General features: G+C 45.6%; 1 protein-coding gene across 1 annotated transcript in view; it reads left to right on the forward strand.

Moving 5' to 3' along the window:
* Window positions 1-18,920, forward strand: part of OSBP (oxysterol binding protein) — a 1,428,945-nt gene that overhangs the window by 1,082,967 nt on the left and 327,058 nt on the right. The window contains exon 9 of the mRNA XM_069628826.1: window positions 18,704-18,824. Coding sequence (XP_069484927.1) covers window positions 18,704-18,824 — 121 coding nt within the window. The remainder of the gene's footprint in view (window positions 1-18,703; window positions 18,825-18,920) is intronic.

Consider the following 18,920-nt stretch of genomic DNA (forward strand, 5'->3'; position numbering starts at 1 on the left):
ACATCGGCAAATGCAAAAGGGAAATTAAACAAAGAATTTGTGACATCGCTCCTGTGTCAAAAACCTTGTCGAAGACAAACCACTTGTAGCTCATTTTAAGCAGAAAAAACACAGCCACAATGATATTTTCTGGGTCATTTTACAGACTGTCCAAAACCCTTTTCGTGGAGGTGATCGTGACCTAGCACTCCGAAAACTTGAGCAAAAATGGATCTATCGTCTTGATTCTGTCAAAAATGGTTTAAATATATCCATCGAGTGGAATCTCTTCTTCAACAAATAACTCAACCCCCTTTTTCTTACAATCTCCCTTGAGCGCTGCCTTGACTCTTGACTCCCAACATCACCCTAGAATAGCAGACTAGTTATATCTCACATAGTTCTGCATTTCTAGTAATTGAAACCCCCCCCCCCCTTTTATGGCATATTTCTGAAAATTAAGCCTATCTTTTCCACACGCATGATAATATTCTTGAGACTGTCCCACTGTTTGTCCGTCTGCCACAAAAGATGACTTACAAATGTATGTTTATAACAATATGTCTTAATCACTCGTGTTTAAAAATGTTTTTTCAACAAAAATGTAGGCATTTTATGTTTCTGTTTTCCTGCCGTAATATTACGTTTCAGTGTTTGGCGAATCAGTAGATTATAGATTATACATTATTTTCTCTATGTTGATTGATGCCATGGAATTCAGTCCCCTTTTTTACTCAATACATGCAGACGCAGTGATACCACTCACTTTACACGCACGTTCATTTTATCTTTAAACGCGTGCGCATGTCCATGAACACTCACATTGGTTAAGCAATCATGAACACTACTCTCCCCACGCATGTCATCTAGATCACTACTTGACATATATACGCATGCGTGAGTTACAAACTCCCCCGGCAGCCACAAACAAAGCTCGACTACAGAGGTAAGCCCTCCCCGCCAATTTTTCCTACTAGTTAAATGGCCGATCAGCTTCAGTGTTCTTAGAAGTAAGCTACTTTCGATCACTGCGCCAACACTATGTGAAACAGATTATATCGGCACTGACCTTTGCTCTAGTTATATTACATTTTTATAACAATCAATCTATCACGGTGTATTGATAGTTTACAGTGTAGGCACGCAAAAACAAAAAAACACAGTCACTCGATCCACAAATAGAGAGCGCCTTTATTCATCACCTACTGAATTTATCACTGTCACTGTATTTCCATTCAGGCATGATCAGTACGTTTTTAAGCACGATATCTTGATGCGTGCTACACAAACGCTTACAACAATCTTCCTCCTTGTTTATTACAGACCGCGGTTACCCAGCATCCTAGATAGAAATCAGTTCTCATCTTTAACAACCTGGGACTCATTTTGTGAACCAGACCAGGTAAATGATTAGAAAACGATCATTAAACCCTTTTTTCTACGTTTTAAACCCATTTCATCAACTACAACTCGGTCTTTTTCACTTGTTTCAGAGACCTCCTGTCCTAATATTGGACAAAATCCACCGTCCAGAGACTCATCCAGATCGTGGCCCTATACAAAATATACCACTTTAGCCATGACGCCTCAATTACCTTAGGTAGGTCCTTTTTTCACAGTGTTTCCAAAACACTCCCCCTTTTACTCTTAATTTCCGATTGTAACCTCACCATCCTTTGTCTCACCCATTTCAGGTGCCTGGCACTTCACCAACCACTCCGTGTTTTCTTTTTTTAAAACAAAATCCCCCAGTCCTGAAGACAGTCCGGTGAAATTACCAACAGGTTCCACTACCTCATCCGCTGGTTTTTCCATCTACTCACCGAACCAGAAACACCTGAACTTTATGTGTGTCGACAAGTTTTCATACTGCCATAACATTAGCAGTATATGTAATCATAATCACCATTGTTGTACTAACCCACCCATGCGTATAATTACTGCATAACTTTGTACAAACATATTGGTTTTCTTGTGCCAAGGATGGAATATGTTACCTTTCGACTCTTATAGAGGTTTTTAATTGTGTAAATTTAATAAATCTGATTCTTTAATGTTTGAAAAAGATATCCTCATCTTTTGGTGTTTATGTTATGAGCTAACTGATATGCGCTAAGTTAGCTCCACTGTGATCTTTTATCTCTTTTTCCTACTGAAAGCGTCAATGACTAGGGTAGCTGTTGACTCCGATTACTTTCCTAATTGATGCCTTACCCTCTGGAGTCAAGCCCCCTTAGAAAAAAAGAGGGTTCCCTGCCTTATCTTATACACAAAACCTGATGCAGACCCACTCAATAGGATGTTTTCCTTTTTCATCAATGTAAACTAATACCAGATCAATTAGATTTTATCTTCAGGGAGTGGGGAACCCCCAACATATTTGTTTGCAGAGTATTTGCCACCAGGTTTTTACCAGAAAGGCAGCCTAACAGAGGAGTTGAATACTGTGGAAGAACTGGTTCCTGTAGGCCTTTCCCCCCTCCCCTCCAGTACCCCTCAGTTGATTATTCGAGTCCTGCACAGTTGAAGCAGGTGTAATATAAGATGACACTAATTGCACCATCTTGAGACCAGCATTCAGACCTTGTTTTTTGCATTTTGCTCAGATGGAGCCCATCTATCTTCATTGATCTCAGGACCTACTTTCAAGGAAACGGGGGGGGATGTACTTCAGTGATCTTCGTTACTACGACCATAAAGCTGGACTCCCAGGTTGGGAGACTGTCGTCATTTGGATTTCTCCTGAGGAGAATGCCAAAATATTTTGGCTGGAGCAAGAGCTCCTTCCATGAGGCTTTGTCATTCCAGGAAGTGAATGTGATTTCTCTATATGGTGATGTTAGCACAATCTTTCTCCGTTGAGCTGCAGTCTACAAAAGCTTGTTATATCCAAATGTGACATTGCCAGATGCCGATCATTGTGTATCATTTTCTGTGATAACTAGGTGGACAGATCTCTTCCTACGGAGCTCATTTAATGAGAGCGATATATCAGCCATGGCAATGATGGTGGCCATCCCGCTGGAAGATATTTGCTGAGCCACAATGTGTAGACACCTGCAAAAGGTCCTACTGTATTGATGAGAAATCAGCAGACAAGTCCAGAGACTTATTGACAGTCCCGCAAAGTATTTTTGCATACAGTGATCCTCATTCTGTGCCTCCACACTGTACTTGATTTGATGTTTTTTACTGCTTTGTAATCTATTCAACAGCATGTGACTCTATGAAAGATACAACACTGGAGAATAAAAGTTGCTTACCTGTAACTCGGTTTCGGTATCTTTCATAGGTTCACGCACAACCTGCCCACCAACCCCATATGTGGCTGTATACAGTCTGCTTCCTGCATGCCAGAATTTGAAGACTGCCTCATAGGGTAGCGCTAAATAAAGGCAGCCTGTTGGCTGAGGGCGAAAAGGTCCAATATGATGCTAATGGATCAGTGAAGAAGGCAACACTTAATTTTGTTTAAGCATATAAATTGCTTAATAATGGTACTGAGGATGTCCTACCTGTTGACTGGAATATTCAACAGCAGGTCAGTCTGTAGATGATCCAATGATGGAGAAGTAGGCTCTGTGCCCTAAAAAATGCACAGAACCTTTTCTATGCCACAGCAAATTCTAAGTTTTGATTACGTCAAGTTATTGGTTGAAAAGAGGAGTAACTCCTAGAGTGTGTCAGTTTCTTGGGTCAACTGGCCTCGACTGTGTATTGGTATTTTGTTTTATGTGGAGGATCAGGAGGACGCAGACTCTCAGACACTTGCAAGGTGTATTTAATAAATAATAATATGAATGCCTAACTATCCCTATCGCTATGGAGTGTTCCCTACCTAAATGACTAAGGTATTCATCAGTTGTCTGTGAATGTCTAAAAAAGAATGTCTGCTGTCCAAAAATCTAATGCTAACTGACTCTACAACTAACTTAACATTTTAGGTCAGGAGAATGACTCCCTCCTTCTGATGTGTGCTTCACACACTTTTGTCCTTAATCTTTATGTTCATGGTTAATGTCATTTTCAAATAGCCTTTCTTGACTTTTCTTATAAGGTTGTGTAGCTTGTTCATGAGACTCTGAATGGTACTTTCATCTTTGGAAACTGCTTTTCTTGATTTTTGTCGACTCTGTAGTTCAATGTTAAGGGGTTTTGTATAAGCTGGCGAATTATAGTTTCCTGGATAATTCTGTTTTCCTGTAGATTTATAGGTCAGCCCTTCCTGGTCTATTTTGTCTTGTAGTTTACTTATCATAGTGATTTCTCGAGCTTTCAATATTCATATTCTTTCTACCTTGTATTCCACTCTTGAACTCCTATCCCGGGGATAGCTTTCCCCTCAGGGTAGTTGTACCCTTTTCTTATACATCTCTCTCTCTGGGATGTCTATTCTCTTCCTTTACTTAAGGCATTTCAAACTTCTTAACTTTACTTTTGGGCCTGTCTCATTTCTACTGAGACAAGATTCTCCCAGTTTTTCATTAATATTGATCTCCCTCTCAGGTACTTTTATTATCCTTTCTTTCCTTAAAGTAGTTCAAATGTCTTCACTTGGTTTCCCAGCTTTTGTCCCTTTCACACAGACACGTTTTTAGGAACATATTTATTTTATTTATTTGTAGAGCACACTACAGCCAAAAGGCATTGCTGGTGCTATTACAGGAAATTGTACGTAAGCTTGATTCAAGGGTTACATTGGAATACAGTAGGGTCTCTTGGTTGCAGATACATTGGTAATAACAGAAGTGAAAAAACAAGTTTCATTGTTAGCATATGATACATTAGTTGGAGAGATCCTTCTTAAATGTTGCTAGCAGCTGGCCACAATACGGCGAGATGTGAGGGTGAGAGCCGGTACAGAATCATACAATCAAACCTTGTTTAAATCGTTTGGCGGACAGCTAAATGAGAGTCAATCATCCTAAGGTGTGTGGGAAGAGCATTCCAGCATGAAGCGGCCATAGTAAGGAAGCTGGTGCCGCCTGCTTCCCTACTATGACTCTCCGGGTCTTGGGAGTGGCGATCATGTTAGTGTAGACCTTTCTCATAGGCCTGCAGGAGGTATGCTTGGCTATTCTTTGGACCAGGTAGGGGGGTGCCAGATCGTGGAGGCATTTGTGCGTGAGGGTTTTAAAAACGTTTCTCTCTTTAACAGCAAGCCAATGAACCTGCCTCCTCCTGATGGCGAGCGTCCCCAGATAGCACGATCCTCCCCCTCATGAGTGGCAATAATGGACTCTCCCAAGATGGGAATAAGGCTAAGACAATGTGCGGATGAGCTTAATGGGAGTTTATATAAGTCAATAATAGGGCATGCAAAGAACTCTGCAAACTCCGAGAGCGCTCTGTCTGACACTAGCAAAGACAGGCGTATATATTTACAAAACGCGTCATGAGAACCTACACACTATAGGGGGCACATGTTTGTGGGGATTGGGTGGCGACGACTAACTATAAGTGCAGCTGTGATGTGTTACGCTGTGGTTGGTGGACGTCACTGGGTGCCAACGTGGGGCGGGCAGGTCAGCTGGGCTCATCCGGGAGGTGTTGTGCCAGGCGTGGCCACTCTCATTGATGAACGTCTTCCTTGGCTTTCTGCCCTAAGGGCCACGCACACCCCATTCATTCAATACTGCAATATTATCTTTCCTTGTAAATCCTACAATAGGTTATTCTACAGGTTAATGCAACACAGGAGGAATACACCTAGAGTGGGCTCCTTTGGTGATACATCAATACATGGTTACCATCATACTGTTGGCCGGATATCGAAGGTCACGAGGTTGGCAAGGGGTGAGCTGTCCAAGTTTTCATGTCTCGTTAGAAGTCATTATGAATGTGTTCCTACAGTGTTGCTATAATATTGGGTGTCCTAATTTTACAGGGGTCATTAACCTGGGGTGAGCTGGTGGGTCGTGGAGCCTAAGAAAGGGCACCTTTGGCCTGCCTTTATGGCCGGGGTTTACTGTTGGGTTGTAAATAATTCAGGTGGCTGGTCGTGGCCATGTGAGCTGCGGGGGAACATGAATGCTTGAAGCGACTCCAGCCGAATTGGGGGAGGTGAGGCAGAGCAGCCCGGGCCTTTGCCTTTCGTCTGGCAGGATTTACTGGGGCGGGAGGGGGAAGTGGCCTTGGATATGCCCACAATGGTATTTTCCTTGTGTGTTTGAAGGTTATACAAAAAGACATAATAATTCATATACTGTACAATACTCATTGAGTTTTTTCTTAAAAGCTTACATTTCTACTTTGTTAGTGCCTTTACATGGCCATTTCAAATGTGTTACCTATGTCAATGTTGCTATTGATAACTATAGGCTAGGTATTGAGCAACCACAACATTTTGTTACACTCTATGCATACACGATAAGCGAGGTAGTATTATGGTCGGAGGAATGCGCGGGAACAACTAGCCACTAGACTGACGGCAGTGACACATGGTGATCTTGAACATTCAAATACATTCTATACGATTTCTTACACAATTTACATGAGCTCCCAATGCTGTTACACTTGTTTTCCGTTGCACTCTAGCAGCGTCAGTTCAGTTATGGCATAAGGCCTTGGAGTACATTCTTCCCGGAGAAACATATAACACAAAACCCCGGACACTTCTACCATTTGCGCATAGCTAAGGGGATATGGGCATTTCAACCAGGATGCCACATGAGCACACATTCTACTATCTTCATGGAGTTTACATATTTTATCAAAAGGTCATGGGGAAAAGAGTTTTATCACAGGTAGTTTGCATATTGGTATTTAGGGTCTCTACTTCTGTCGGGGGACCATATTACAGTTCTTTTCCACCCCGGGCCTGCTGGCCGGGTCATACTGTGGACAGTGATACACTGCAGAAGGTGAATGTTACAGTGTTTGCTTCTAGCACTCGCTCATGTCCGTCTGTTCGTGGGAACGGGCTCTCGGCGAATCTGCCAGGGAGGTGCGGCCACAGGGACAAGTGAGAACTCTCCCAGGGTGGGGGCCGTGCTGCGGCGCACAGGGGCTCATGTCATTCTGGTTTCACAAAATGGTTGCCAGGGCCTAGCTTAATACAGCACGTTTGGTTAATGTGTCAGCCAGTGGTCCACCCACCCGCCATCTGGGCCCTGGTAGCAGGGGGGCCCCGACGAGCCAGAGAGACCACAAGGAGGGGACTGCAGGGGAGGGGGGTCTCTTGGACCTATCCTCCCATACACTCCCCTCAGAGATGTGGTCCTTCCTCGAGATCCCTGTGGCGGCCCTAAGGGCGTTGTTTTGAATCAGTTGGAGTTTTGCAAGGTTTTTACAGGTGGTCCCTACAAGGAGGGCATTGCCGTAGTCCAGTCTTGATCAGATTATTGCCCTAGCAATGGTGAGGCAATTCTGTCGAGATAAGAAGGGTGTAGCTACATTGAGTAATTGGGAATAGTAGGCCGAGGTGGAGGCAATGGCATTAACCTGTCTATTCATAGTCAGATTAGAGTCAAGGTAGACGCCCAGGGTCTTGACTGTTTGGCACACAGCGATATGTATATTATCAATGGTGAAAGAGCTGTATTGTTTGGTAGGTGATCCAATTAACAGAAGTTCCGTTTTCTCGCTGTTGAGGCATAACCAGTTTTTGGCCATCCAGGATTGGATCGTGGAGTAGATGGAGTTGAGGGTGTTCAAGTCAGCCTCGTAGTCACCAGTAAGGGGGATAAGCACCTGTGTGTCATCAGCATAGTTGGTGTATGAGATGCACAGGGCGTCCAGGATTTTGAACAGGGCCTTGTGAACAGGTTAAAGAGGGTGGGCACAATGCAGGAGTCCTGTGGGACTCCACATTTGATGTGACTTGGAATGGCACAGCCTGATTCGGAGAAGACTTTCATGGCCCTTTCCTGTAGAAAATAGGTGATCCAAGCACATGCCTTCGGGGAGAAATTAGCTGCAATGGAGAGATGGTGGCAGAGTGTGTTGTGATCCACCAGGTCGAATGCAGCCAATAAATCAAGAAGGAGCACTGCATCTCTAAGGTCGTCCATTTGATTTTTCAGGTCTAGGAGAGCCGTCCCTTTTGGTTTCACGTTCCTCCTGGGTTACCCGTTACCTCCTATATTGGCAGGGAACATCAGCAGGGTTCTTCGTGCCTGGGACCGGCTTTGGTTCTCCATCTCACATTCTGCTTGCTTTCGCCAGGCATCCTTGTCAGACGTTTCTCACTCCTTCTCCTGGCTTCTCGGTACTGTGATTGTTACCCATTTTGTTTTTGCTGTGGCTTCTCCCAGGTGCTGTCAGTGTAGTTGTACGGGCATCCTGCCTGCCACAGCGATTTAATGGTCACGCCACCACCTGATCTGACTCTAGTCGCCTCTGGTTTCTGATTCTTCCGCACACCATACCCAAGTTGTTAAGTTAGCGCTAGGGTCAGTTAGAATTCGTTTTATGGACAGCAGACATTCTTTTTTAGACATTCACAGACGACTGACAAGCACCTTAGTCAGTCATTTAGGTAGGGAACACTCCATAGCTATAGGGATGGTTAGGCATTCATATTTATTAAATGCACCTTGCAAGTGTCCTCGAGAGTCTGCATCCTCCTCCTGATTCGCCACATAACACAAAATACCAATGCAAAGTCAAGGCCAGTTGACCCAAGAAACAGACTGTTAGAGACTCTAGGGGTTACTCCTCTTTTCAACCAATAGCTTGCCGTAATGAAAACTTAGAATTTGCTGTGACATAGAAAAAGGTCTGAGCTTCTTTTAGGGCACACAGCCTACTTCTCCAGCATTGGATCATCTATAGACTGACATGCTGTTGAAAATTCCTTTCAACAAGCTGGGCATCCTCAGTACCATTTATAAAGCAATTGATATGCTTAAACAAAATCAAGTATTCCCTCTTTAATGAGCAATTTCTTCACATTGCAAGATTTTTTTTATATACATGGAGAAGGCACCTCCATGGGGGAAGCCATAGCCCCTAACTTAGCGAATCTATACGTTGATACGTTTGTAAAGATGGTCATTTATAGCGATACCAATCCGGACAGCAACAGCAGAACCGATTGAATACTCTATATTGATGATATTTTGATTATATGGACTGGCTCCAGTAATTTGCCTTTGGAATTTGTGGAATGGCTTAACACACTGAATAGGTATTTAAAATTCAGTCATGCCACGAGTATGCTGGAAGTTAACTTTATGGACATCCCCATTTAGTGTTCCAATTCTTTGTTGTTGATCTCTCCATTTCATAAACCTACATACCAAAATGCCTGCTTACCAGAGCTATCATGCCCAGCATGTGAGAAGTAACCTTCCATTCGGGCAGTTTCTTCGCCTTGCGTCTCATGTTTGTAAACACTTTTATTAACATGTCTTACAAAATCAAATCTGCCATCACCAAAAATTGGCATAAGTGTTTTGACCAGTGGTGGCATACAAGAAAAGTACCAACATTTGAAATGTGGTCATACAAAGTGACATACAGTTCGGTCTAAGCAAACCTAAGACCATTACAGTGCTATGGGGCCTTGATCCTATCATTGGATATCATAGATGTGTTTTTTGTTCTGTGTGCGTTTCGACCTATGATACACGCACTGTTGATTTAGGACTGACCAACATGTGGCATTTGCAAGCATTTTCCAACTGTAAGTCTAATAACATTATATACATGATTAAATGTCTCTGTGACATGAAGTATAAAGGCAAAACAAACCGTGAATGCAAACATGGTGTCTGTACTGGAACTGGTACTTTGGCAGTGTAAAATTGAGCTCCCCCCTTAAATTTAGTATTGTGCGCGGCCTCAGGCGTGGGAATTCCCCACAGAGGCCCTTTTTTCACATGCCCAGTGCCGGACCCGACAGCTGTTGCAGAACATTTTTATCTTTCCGTTTGCTCCCCATTTTCTTTTTCAATCTTATTTTACTACCTTACGGTGCCTCACCTTCCCCAGCACATGTCGGCCGCAGGCGGATTCACGAAAAATGTGCCTCATGCGACCGCTCGTTCCTGGCCTAGGACCCCCATGCACTCTGCCTTTAGTGTTTCAAGCCCGACCACCGCTGGGACGCATGTTCGGTTTGCCAGCGCTCTCGGTCACGGGGCGTTGAAGAATCAGTTGTTGCGGTTGGGGGAGATCTTCCACACTTCTCCACCTCCCCACCTTAAGGACTTTGTCTCCAGGAACTCTCATCAAGACAAGGTAGGCCCTCTGTTCAGCACGGCTCCACAGCGCCGCAACTCCTTCCCCAGGGATTCCACAGATCTGGGTTCCTCGAATTCAGGTTCTGGCAGGCCCGAGGCATATAAGGCATCTGGCTCCCAAGCAGAGGGGCCAGGAGGCTCTTGCGGGCCCTCAGGGAAAAGACCTAAGGGTGTCCTGGCTACCGGCTCCTAAACTGAGAGACTTGGGGGGGGGGGGGGTGGGGGTGTCCTACCAGGCTGTCCACGGAAGGACAATCAAGTTTGTCCTCTTCTTCTAAGCCAGGGGTGTAAATGATCGTCAAGTGCCACTTCCAAGAATCTGTCGTCCGCACGATCCAGCACGATCCAGCACGATCCAGCACGGTTTCCGGCACAGGTGCCCGAGGGAATCCAACCTACTGTAGCTCACTCTGAGATCATGAGTCAGGGCGTTGCGACTACCGGCCGAGGACTTACCCCCTACCAGCGTGATCGGAGGTCGATGCCTCTGCTTCGGGTGCAAGACCCAAGCTGTATCCTCCAGTGTCTCAGGCCTCTCTTAGCTCGGGCCTCTGTGCCCTCCCACCCAGGGTGTGGCGCCAGGCTTCAAAATGGCAGAGAGGCACGTGCCAGAGCCGGCCAGGCCTCATAGCTATGTTAGATTCGGATCAGGGCCCGCCAGTGTTTTGGCCATCTAATGGGCTTTGCAAGAGGATCCAAGTCCCCTTCCCTCTGGGAGCGGCAGCGGACCATATGGTGCAGGTTTCTGGTTTCCTCTGGGATACATCTATCCATCACTGCCCTATGACTACACACACCAGGCGCCTCATCGCTTTGACCAGGACCCAGAGGTTTGAGAGGACCGCTTTTTCAAGCGCCTCCTCTTCCTTTTGCGTTCCCCTCTGAAAGGGCTCCTGAAGGATATAGTGAAGATCATTCCGCAGGTGGTGCCTGCCGTCAGGCCCTCCGATGGGTACTCCTCCTGTTCCTCCAGCACTTTGTTCCTTCCTCCGGTCCATGCCCTACCAGTTGTTCTGACCCCTGTCCTCCTGTACCACCACCGTCTCCCCCTCAACTCAACAGCTGTTGGACCTGTCACTGGCTCCAGATCTAGAGGGGGGGTTGTAATCCTGCTGGCACCTTTGTCCCAGGGCCCAGATTCCCCTCGGCCTTTGAAAGAGGGGACAGAGGGGGGGGGGCTGGGTGATGACAATGACGCCCAGGATGCTGCATCATTAAGCCCTTTCATGACTGCCTTCAGGGCCTGGTGGAGTACTTCGGGGGGGGTGTCCCTCTACCCAAGAAAGCCCCCCAGGAGTCTGGAGTTCTGTCAGAGGTGTTGGGGAAACTCACCACGATCCGGTCTGGCATCCCTCTCCAGAAGGATTTTCTGCAGGTGGCACAAAAGGTCTGGGAGAAGCCCAGGACCAATGCCCAGATGAACAAGAAGTTGAACAGCAGGTTTAGGCTGACGGACGGGGACCAATCCCCCTTGTCTCCCACCCGCAGCCTCATTCTTCAGTGGTGACTGCAACCGCCTTTTATTCTAAACCATCGTCTTCGTCTTCCACCTCCAGTTGTCTCTCCAAGGAGGACCTGGCGTCTTTTAGAAAGTGCTGTTATTCCATCTCAGTACTGCATCTGCGGCAATCCAACGCAGACACCATCTGCAGCTAACCAGAAGCTGTGGCGGGAGCTTGGGGAATTTCTGCCCGACCTCCCTTCGAACAAGTAAGCGTCCTTCAAGGCCCGCCTGGCAGATGCCGGGCCATTGCACAAGACCTCATGGAGTTTTCGGTCTCCCACATCAACACAGCCAGCAGAGGGCTGCCATGGGGTTGAGATGAGGATAATGGCATGGATGCATGCAACTAAGTTTTCATCTGACGTGCAGGAAACTGATCCTGGATCTGCACTTCGAGGGCATGGACCTTTTTAATTCGTCAACCGATAATGAGTTGACAAATAAGATAACCTCCACTCAAACTGCCAAGTCCTTGGCTATCCTGACAAAAACAGGTCAGAAGTCCTTCCCGCAGTCCCAGGGCAGGACAGAGTTCAAGCCTCGCGCCTTTTCCCGCTTCAAGGGGTTTTGGGACCGCGGTACACGGAGGCCTGATGCCCAGCTACAACAGGAGGAAGCAGCAGAGGACGTTGCGCTGATTTTTCCACTCCCGCTCCCCTGCTCCCACCTCTGACACCAAGAAGCAGTGACGTCCAGGTCGGGGGAACACAGCTCATCTGTGGGGGGCCGTTGGGCTCTGTTCCAGGACACATGTAAGCCTCTTTTCAGCAACCCGTGGATCCTATCCGTAGTCTCCACTGGCTTCAGTCTTCTTATTCCTTTGCCTCTACTGTGCTCTCCTCCTCTTCATCAGATCGGGTCCCCGGCTCTTTTACGGGAGGTCCTTTCGCTGTTTAGGTGCAGGTGTTGAACCAGTTCCTCTTGCAGACAGGGGCTCCGGTTACTATTCCAGGATTTTTGCAATACCAAGAACCAGGCTGACCTGAGAATGGTTCTGGACCTGTCATTTCTAATTCCGTCTTTACCGCTGGAACGGTTCAAGATGATTGTTCTCACGCACATAGCCGAGTCTGTGTGTGCAGGGGACTGGACGTGTTCCCTGGACCTGAAGGATGTGTACCTGCATGCTTCCATCTACCAGCCGCATCAGAGGTTTATGCGGTTCATGATTGTCGTACCATTTTCAGTACAAGGTACTGCCCTTCGGCCTGAACTCTGCCCCTTGTATCTTCACAAAGCTGATGAATGCAGTGACAGGCCTTCTCTGCTTGGTGGGCCATCATCTTTACCCTTACTTGGATGACTGGCTTGTTAGGACGGGGTAACCCGAAGGGGTGGTACACTACTGCCAAAGATTGGCAGATATCCTTCATCAGCTGTAGTTCTCCCTCAACCAGAGGAAGTCACTTCTGTGCCCATCTCAGGAACTAGTCTTCATAGGGGTGTGTTGGAACACTACTGTTCAGCCGGTGGTGTTCCCTATGCTCGAGAGGCTTCTGTCCTTCCGCAAGGCAGTGGGGCACTTTCTGGCCAACACGACCACCTCGAGAGGGTGGTTCCAGCACATTCTGGGCCTGATGGCCTCTTTCATGCTCACTGTACAGCACGCTCGCCTCAAGATGAGGCACCTCCAGCTCTACCTTGCGGCCAATTGAGTTCAGGAGTTGGGGTCTCAGTCAGACAGGATCCCCCCTTCACCTGACCGGAGCCCACCCTGGTGGTGATGATAGACTCTTCCCTTTCGGGATTGGGGGCTACTATGGAGGGCTATGCGATTCATGGAGTATGGTCCAGGAGGGAAACCCTCGGTCATATAAATCTGCTCGAGCTCCGGGCAATGGGCCTGGCCTTCAGGGCGTTTTTGTCCCTCATCAGAGACTGTTCGGTTCTGGTCAGGACTGACAATTCTCCCATGATCTTCTACCTGAGCAAGCAGGGCCTCTAACCCCCGTAGGGACGTCTGGACCCAGCCAAGCAGGCACTGGCGGCCTGGTTCCTGACCAGCTGAGGCGTCAACATGCTCAATTTTCGAATGACAACTAAGACATCATTCAGCCAGGAAGTCCTCGATTTGGTCCCAGTATAAGAGTAAATGGACTAGATTCTGCCATTGGGCTCGCAACAAGGGTTTGGACCCTGTCACCTGTCCTCTGGATGACGTACTGGCTTTTTCAGCACACCTGGACAGTTCTTGAGTTCAGGTGGATACTTGCCATACCTATTTGGCAGTCATTGAGGCCTATAACCATTCCCCTGAGCATGTCTTTTCAGCGGCACACCCAATGGTTAAGGCCCACTTTAAGGGGTTGTCTAGGCTTCTTTCTGCCGATGCCTAAACCACACCTGGTTTGGGACCTCAATGGGACTCTTGCTACTTTGCAGCGCAAGCCTTTCGAGCCGATGGCCTCTGTCAACATCTACTTAGTGACACTAAAGACCATTTTGCTGGTGGCTCTCAACTCTGCACGCAGGGGTAGTGAGCTGCCAGTGTTGTCTCATGCACGAGCCCTTTACCAAGTTTCACAACGGCACACTCACCCAAACGTCTTGCCCAAGGTGGTCTCTCTCTTTCCTCTGAATCAAGAGATCTGCCTGCCGGTGTTCTTCCCAAAACTGCAGTCTGAGGGCTGTGTATTCCTTGGACCTCAAGAGGTTATCTCTCTCAGATGAAATCCTTCATGAAGTCGGAGGCGTTGTTCGTGACTTTTGGGGGCTCCTCCCCCTGCTCTCAGGCGTCCAAGGCTTCCATCGCTGGTTGGATGTTTCAGGCCATTTCAGTTGTACATGGCCATGGGCAAACCTGTTTCTGAAGGGATTCATGCCCATGCGGTCAGAGCCAAGGCCACGGCCGTCGCATTTTAGAGACATGGTTCTTGGGATGTCATCGGCAAGGCGGCTACTTGGGCCACACATTCGGCCCCTATGGAGGCACTACTCACTGGACACCAGCTCCAGGCGCGATGCAGAGTTTGGTCAGGCGGTTCTGAAAAACTCTCTTTGCTTCATCCTAGATTTGATGCAGGTTATCACAGCTCCACCCTATGTTCTTGTTTAGTGCTATCGCCCACAAGGATGGAGGAAAGGGGACGGGATGCATACATATTTAAGGTTACTCACCGTAATAACTGGAGTACTCCTAGTCCATAGTCCCCTTTGCTCCGTATATCCTACCCACCTTCCCCTGCTAGTATGCCAAGGGCTAATATGTACTAAGAGTAGCCAGGTATCTAGGCGTCCGATGTGTTCAAATGGGACTGAGGTGAGGCCCCGGATGGCGGGGCTTCGTTGGGGCATTTACACACCCGAGGCCTCACCCCTGCACAATATACCTAATTTAACGACGAAGCTCGATTTTTCACTGCCAAAGTTTCCAGTACCGTCCCCATGTTGGGGGGGACGCTCACAAGAATGGAGGAAAGGGGACTATCCACTAGGAGTACTCTAGTCACTACAGTGAATAACATTAATTTCTTGACCAAAAGTCATATTGGTGGCCTGAACAACTACATCGAATGGCACCCTGCATAATCAGTGATGTACGCACTGAGTGATGTGCGGCCTAGTGTCATTGAATGTTTGGTGTGGTATTCTGGGCTATCTATGCACTACATCCATAGTGTTTGCTTGACAAAGTGAGGTTGTCTGTATCTGTATTTATGCACAATCATTCTCTTTTTGAGTGGGGGATTCCCTTAATAAGAATGTATTACACAAGTGAGTGTTTGCACCATGTGAAAACGTGCATCACCCATTTATCAAATTTTTTGTAATTGTGTATTGGAATTAAATAATTTACCAAAAATGTGTTACATTGGATACTGCATTAGTACAATGCTATTTTAGTGCACGAGTTCAAACTCGCATGCATTCCAGCAGCACATTTAGTGGCATCTACCCCTCCAGAATTATGTGCAGATTGGCCATACATATTCATGCCCTCCTATGGCACGTGTGTGTAAATTAATTTCATTCTGACTTGCGGCTTTTACATTTCTGCATTGTGCAGTCTTGTTGCACAGATGTCATACGCTCATGTTGTATCTGGCATTGCACGTCATATGACTTTATAGAACGAGTTGAAATACATTGGCGCAACAGTGTAGTTTTTGGTATAGCCACTCGGCATTCGATTGACAATACGGATTGTGAAACGAAAATACAGCGAGTTACTGAACGAGTCTGAATGCTCACCCGGACTTTTTATTGTCTCACATGTTTTGGTATCCATTCATTCTGTATTAGTTACAATACTGTACAGAACTTTTTGTCTCCTAGGTAAAGCTGTTTTTGGTACATGTATACACACGAGAAGTAATAGTGGCAACAGCTTGATATATGATCATACCAGTTTAGTGGTTTACTGTAATTTCATTGTTAAGCTGTCCTCAGTATTAATACGCTCCATGGCTAAGCACAGTGCATGATACAGTTTTTCCAAATGTGTTATGGAGGGATTTGAGTGATGGCATTGCTCTGTCGACAATGGATGTGTGGCTCTTGGAATATCTTTGTTTCAGTCTGTAAGGTGACTGAGTGGATGGTATTGTAATGTACACATTGGGGTGTGTTGCCTTTTGAATATCACACGTGGGGGGCTTTGGTCACTGGTGCATCCCACGTTGCATACTTGTTGCCTGATGGACACCTGAGCCTTGTTGTTCACACTGCCTGCATGAGCCACTGGTACATGCGATGTTGTCCCTTTTCGGCATGGTGCATCTAGATTGTATTTTTGCTTTTTCTCAATTTTAGAGCGTATGAAACTGTCGATCCCATACATTTGACACATTGAATGTGTTTTCGCAAGTCCATGTATTTGTACTCTCCTGATCTCCATTTAGTGCAGGTATGGTCTTGTCTTTGAAGGGTGTTTTGAATTATTACGTTTATTGTAGTTTTGGAAATAATTGATTTGGTTATAGCAGAGTGTTGGTGATTGGTTCAACTTATTGTGATTTTTTTTGTTTTTTTTTTGGGTCCTTAGTGAACAGGATTAATGTGACATATCCGTCCCAATGAATCCAAGTGTCTATGAACGCTGTTGTGGATCATGTCTTATATGTTTGAATACTTTGTAGGAGTCGCTTCATCTTTACGAGGAGAAAAATTGTAATTTTTTACACCCCTGAAGAATGTCACGCAATTAAGCATGGATGACAGAAACATGTTGGGTTGATGCTATAGTATGGTTATGCATTTCAGTCATGTTACTTGGAACAAGTTATACACCTCCTACACTTACATCAAACTAGTGAAGGTGTAGTATCTCTTCTATATAACAGCTATACCCATAGGACCTGTGTTTTTGTCACTGTTGCCAGGTGGAACTTTATTTTATTTTTGATTTTTGAGTGTGGACCCTTCGGATTTGTATATCTTTTTCATAATTGTTGTGATGTATATTATAGATGTTCTGTATAGCACATTATGATGCTCTTGTCTCTCAGTTTTTAATTAAATAAAATTGTTGACTATTTGTCCTTGTGTTGTTCGGCACTCTGGTTTTGACACTTTGCCTTTTCTTGTTTATATATTGTACTTTACCCTAGGAGTAGGCAGTGTCTTTCCGCCTTCTAATTTTGGGGTTTCCTGATTATCTGACAGGACATGTTAGTCCCATGTATGCCAGCAATTGACTTGGCTCAGGGAGTCACTCACAGGAACGGGAGTCCTTGTCCCTTAAAAGAGGGGTCTCTCCTGGTGAGGTCCCACTTGCCTCGACCCCTAGGGAGAGTGTTGCAGAGCGGGCTCATCTCCCTAGCCTTCAAGGAGGGGGGGAGGCCTCAATTATCTCAATATACTTCTATGGTGAAAATAAACTGCTAATCGTTATGGTGGGGCTTGGTCGAATCTAGGAATTATATTAAGGCTGTAGAATTTTAGTTACAGGTAAGTAACATTTTCTTACTTCACATTTGCGAATGCTATGATCTGGAGCAGTTGTGTGGGTGTGTAGGCTTTATTTTGCCCTTTATTTTCTACAGCTTTTTGGTTGCTGCTTGGTTAAGCACATATATCCCTCCCAAACATCTGTATTGCAGTTCCATAGTTGCCTAGTCCCCTTGTCATGTCATATCCCGTATTTGTAAGGGTGGGCTAACAGAGCTTCTGGGATTGTTGGGGCATGGATCTACAGTTTCATTTGGACCTAAATAACAGATCTCATCAAAAGGGTTTGGCGCAGCAAAGGAGGCAACCAGGAATCGTGGAGAGGATTGATGTGATGGACGATGCCGAACAGCTGCTTGCTATTCCACTCTGTATGCCCAAGCTGCAGAAATATTCCAATTACTCTTTAGATTGCTGTGATTCCGTTGCTTCAGCCTTTTAACCAAAACACAATGACACACCATTTGTCCTTCTTTAAAGTTGAATTAAAATGCCATTTTAAGCCATTGAACCATAGGAAGCTTTCAATGCTGTTGGAGTCCTACCTTTTTTGGGATCTTCACCCAGGTAACAGTACAGATTCCATGAATGACAGTCTCATAATTAACTATTTATTATTCGCGGTAAGTCACTTTTTTTACTAGGTTACAAAATGGCAACATTTTGGAATTGTCTCAATACCAGTCTAGCTTGAGTGCTTTTTTGTAAAATGCATGTATATTTAACCATTGGAAAATGTACCTTCTTTCTCTTAAAGGTTGTGCAATGGTCTGGTGATATATTGGAAACACATGCCTAGTATTTTGTGAAATTGCTGATGGGACTAGTCATATGTAACTTTTGTTGTACTTTCCTTGATTTCCATGCATAAAGAGGTACTTTAATTTGAAGAGCTATTCTCTCGAGTCATGCTTACTTTACAATACAATACCATCTAAAAGAAAACCGGTGTCCGAACTCCATGAATGCAGAGGTTACATTTGGTCTGCTCACTGATGTAATTTCTCTGCTGTTTGGAAAGTGAACCTCTGCTATTAGAAGTATGCACTGTTAATTGTACAAGGAAAGCAAGCCCGGACTCTTTTCTATGCTGCTATCGTCACTCTTAACCAATTGTTTTAATGCTTGGCATTCATTTTTCTAGGTCAGTCATCACCCACCTGCTGCTGCACATCACACAGATTCAAAAAATGGCTGGTCTTTGCGTCAGGAGATAAAAATTACCAGCAAGTTCCGTGGCAAATATTTGTCCATTATGCCGCTTGGTGAGAGACATATGAAGCTCCTCTATAATTGAATTGTTTAAATGAAAAATGTCAGTGTGATGATTTCTGAAGGACTTGTATGGGGCAGTGTTTTCT

This window comes from Ambystoma mexicanum, chromosome 12 (assembly GCF_040938575.1).
Source record: "Ambystoma mexicanum isolate Mex_15411 chromosome 12, UKY_AmexF1_1, whole genome shotgun sequence".
In the NCBI taxonomy this organism is placed as follows: Eukaryota; Metazoa; Chordata; class Amphibia; order Caudata; family Ambystomatidae; genus Ambystoma; species Ambystoma mexicanum.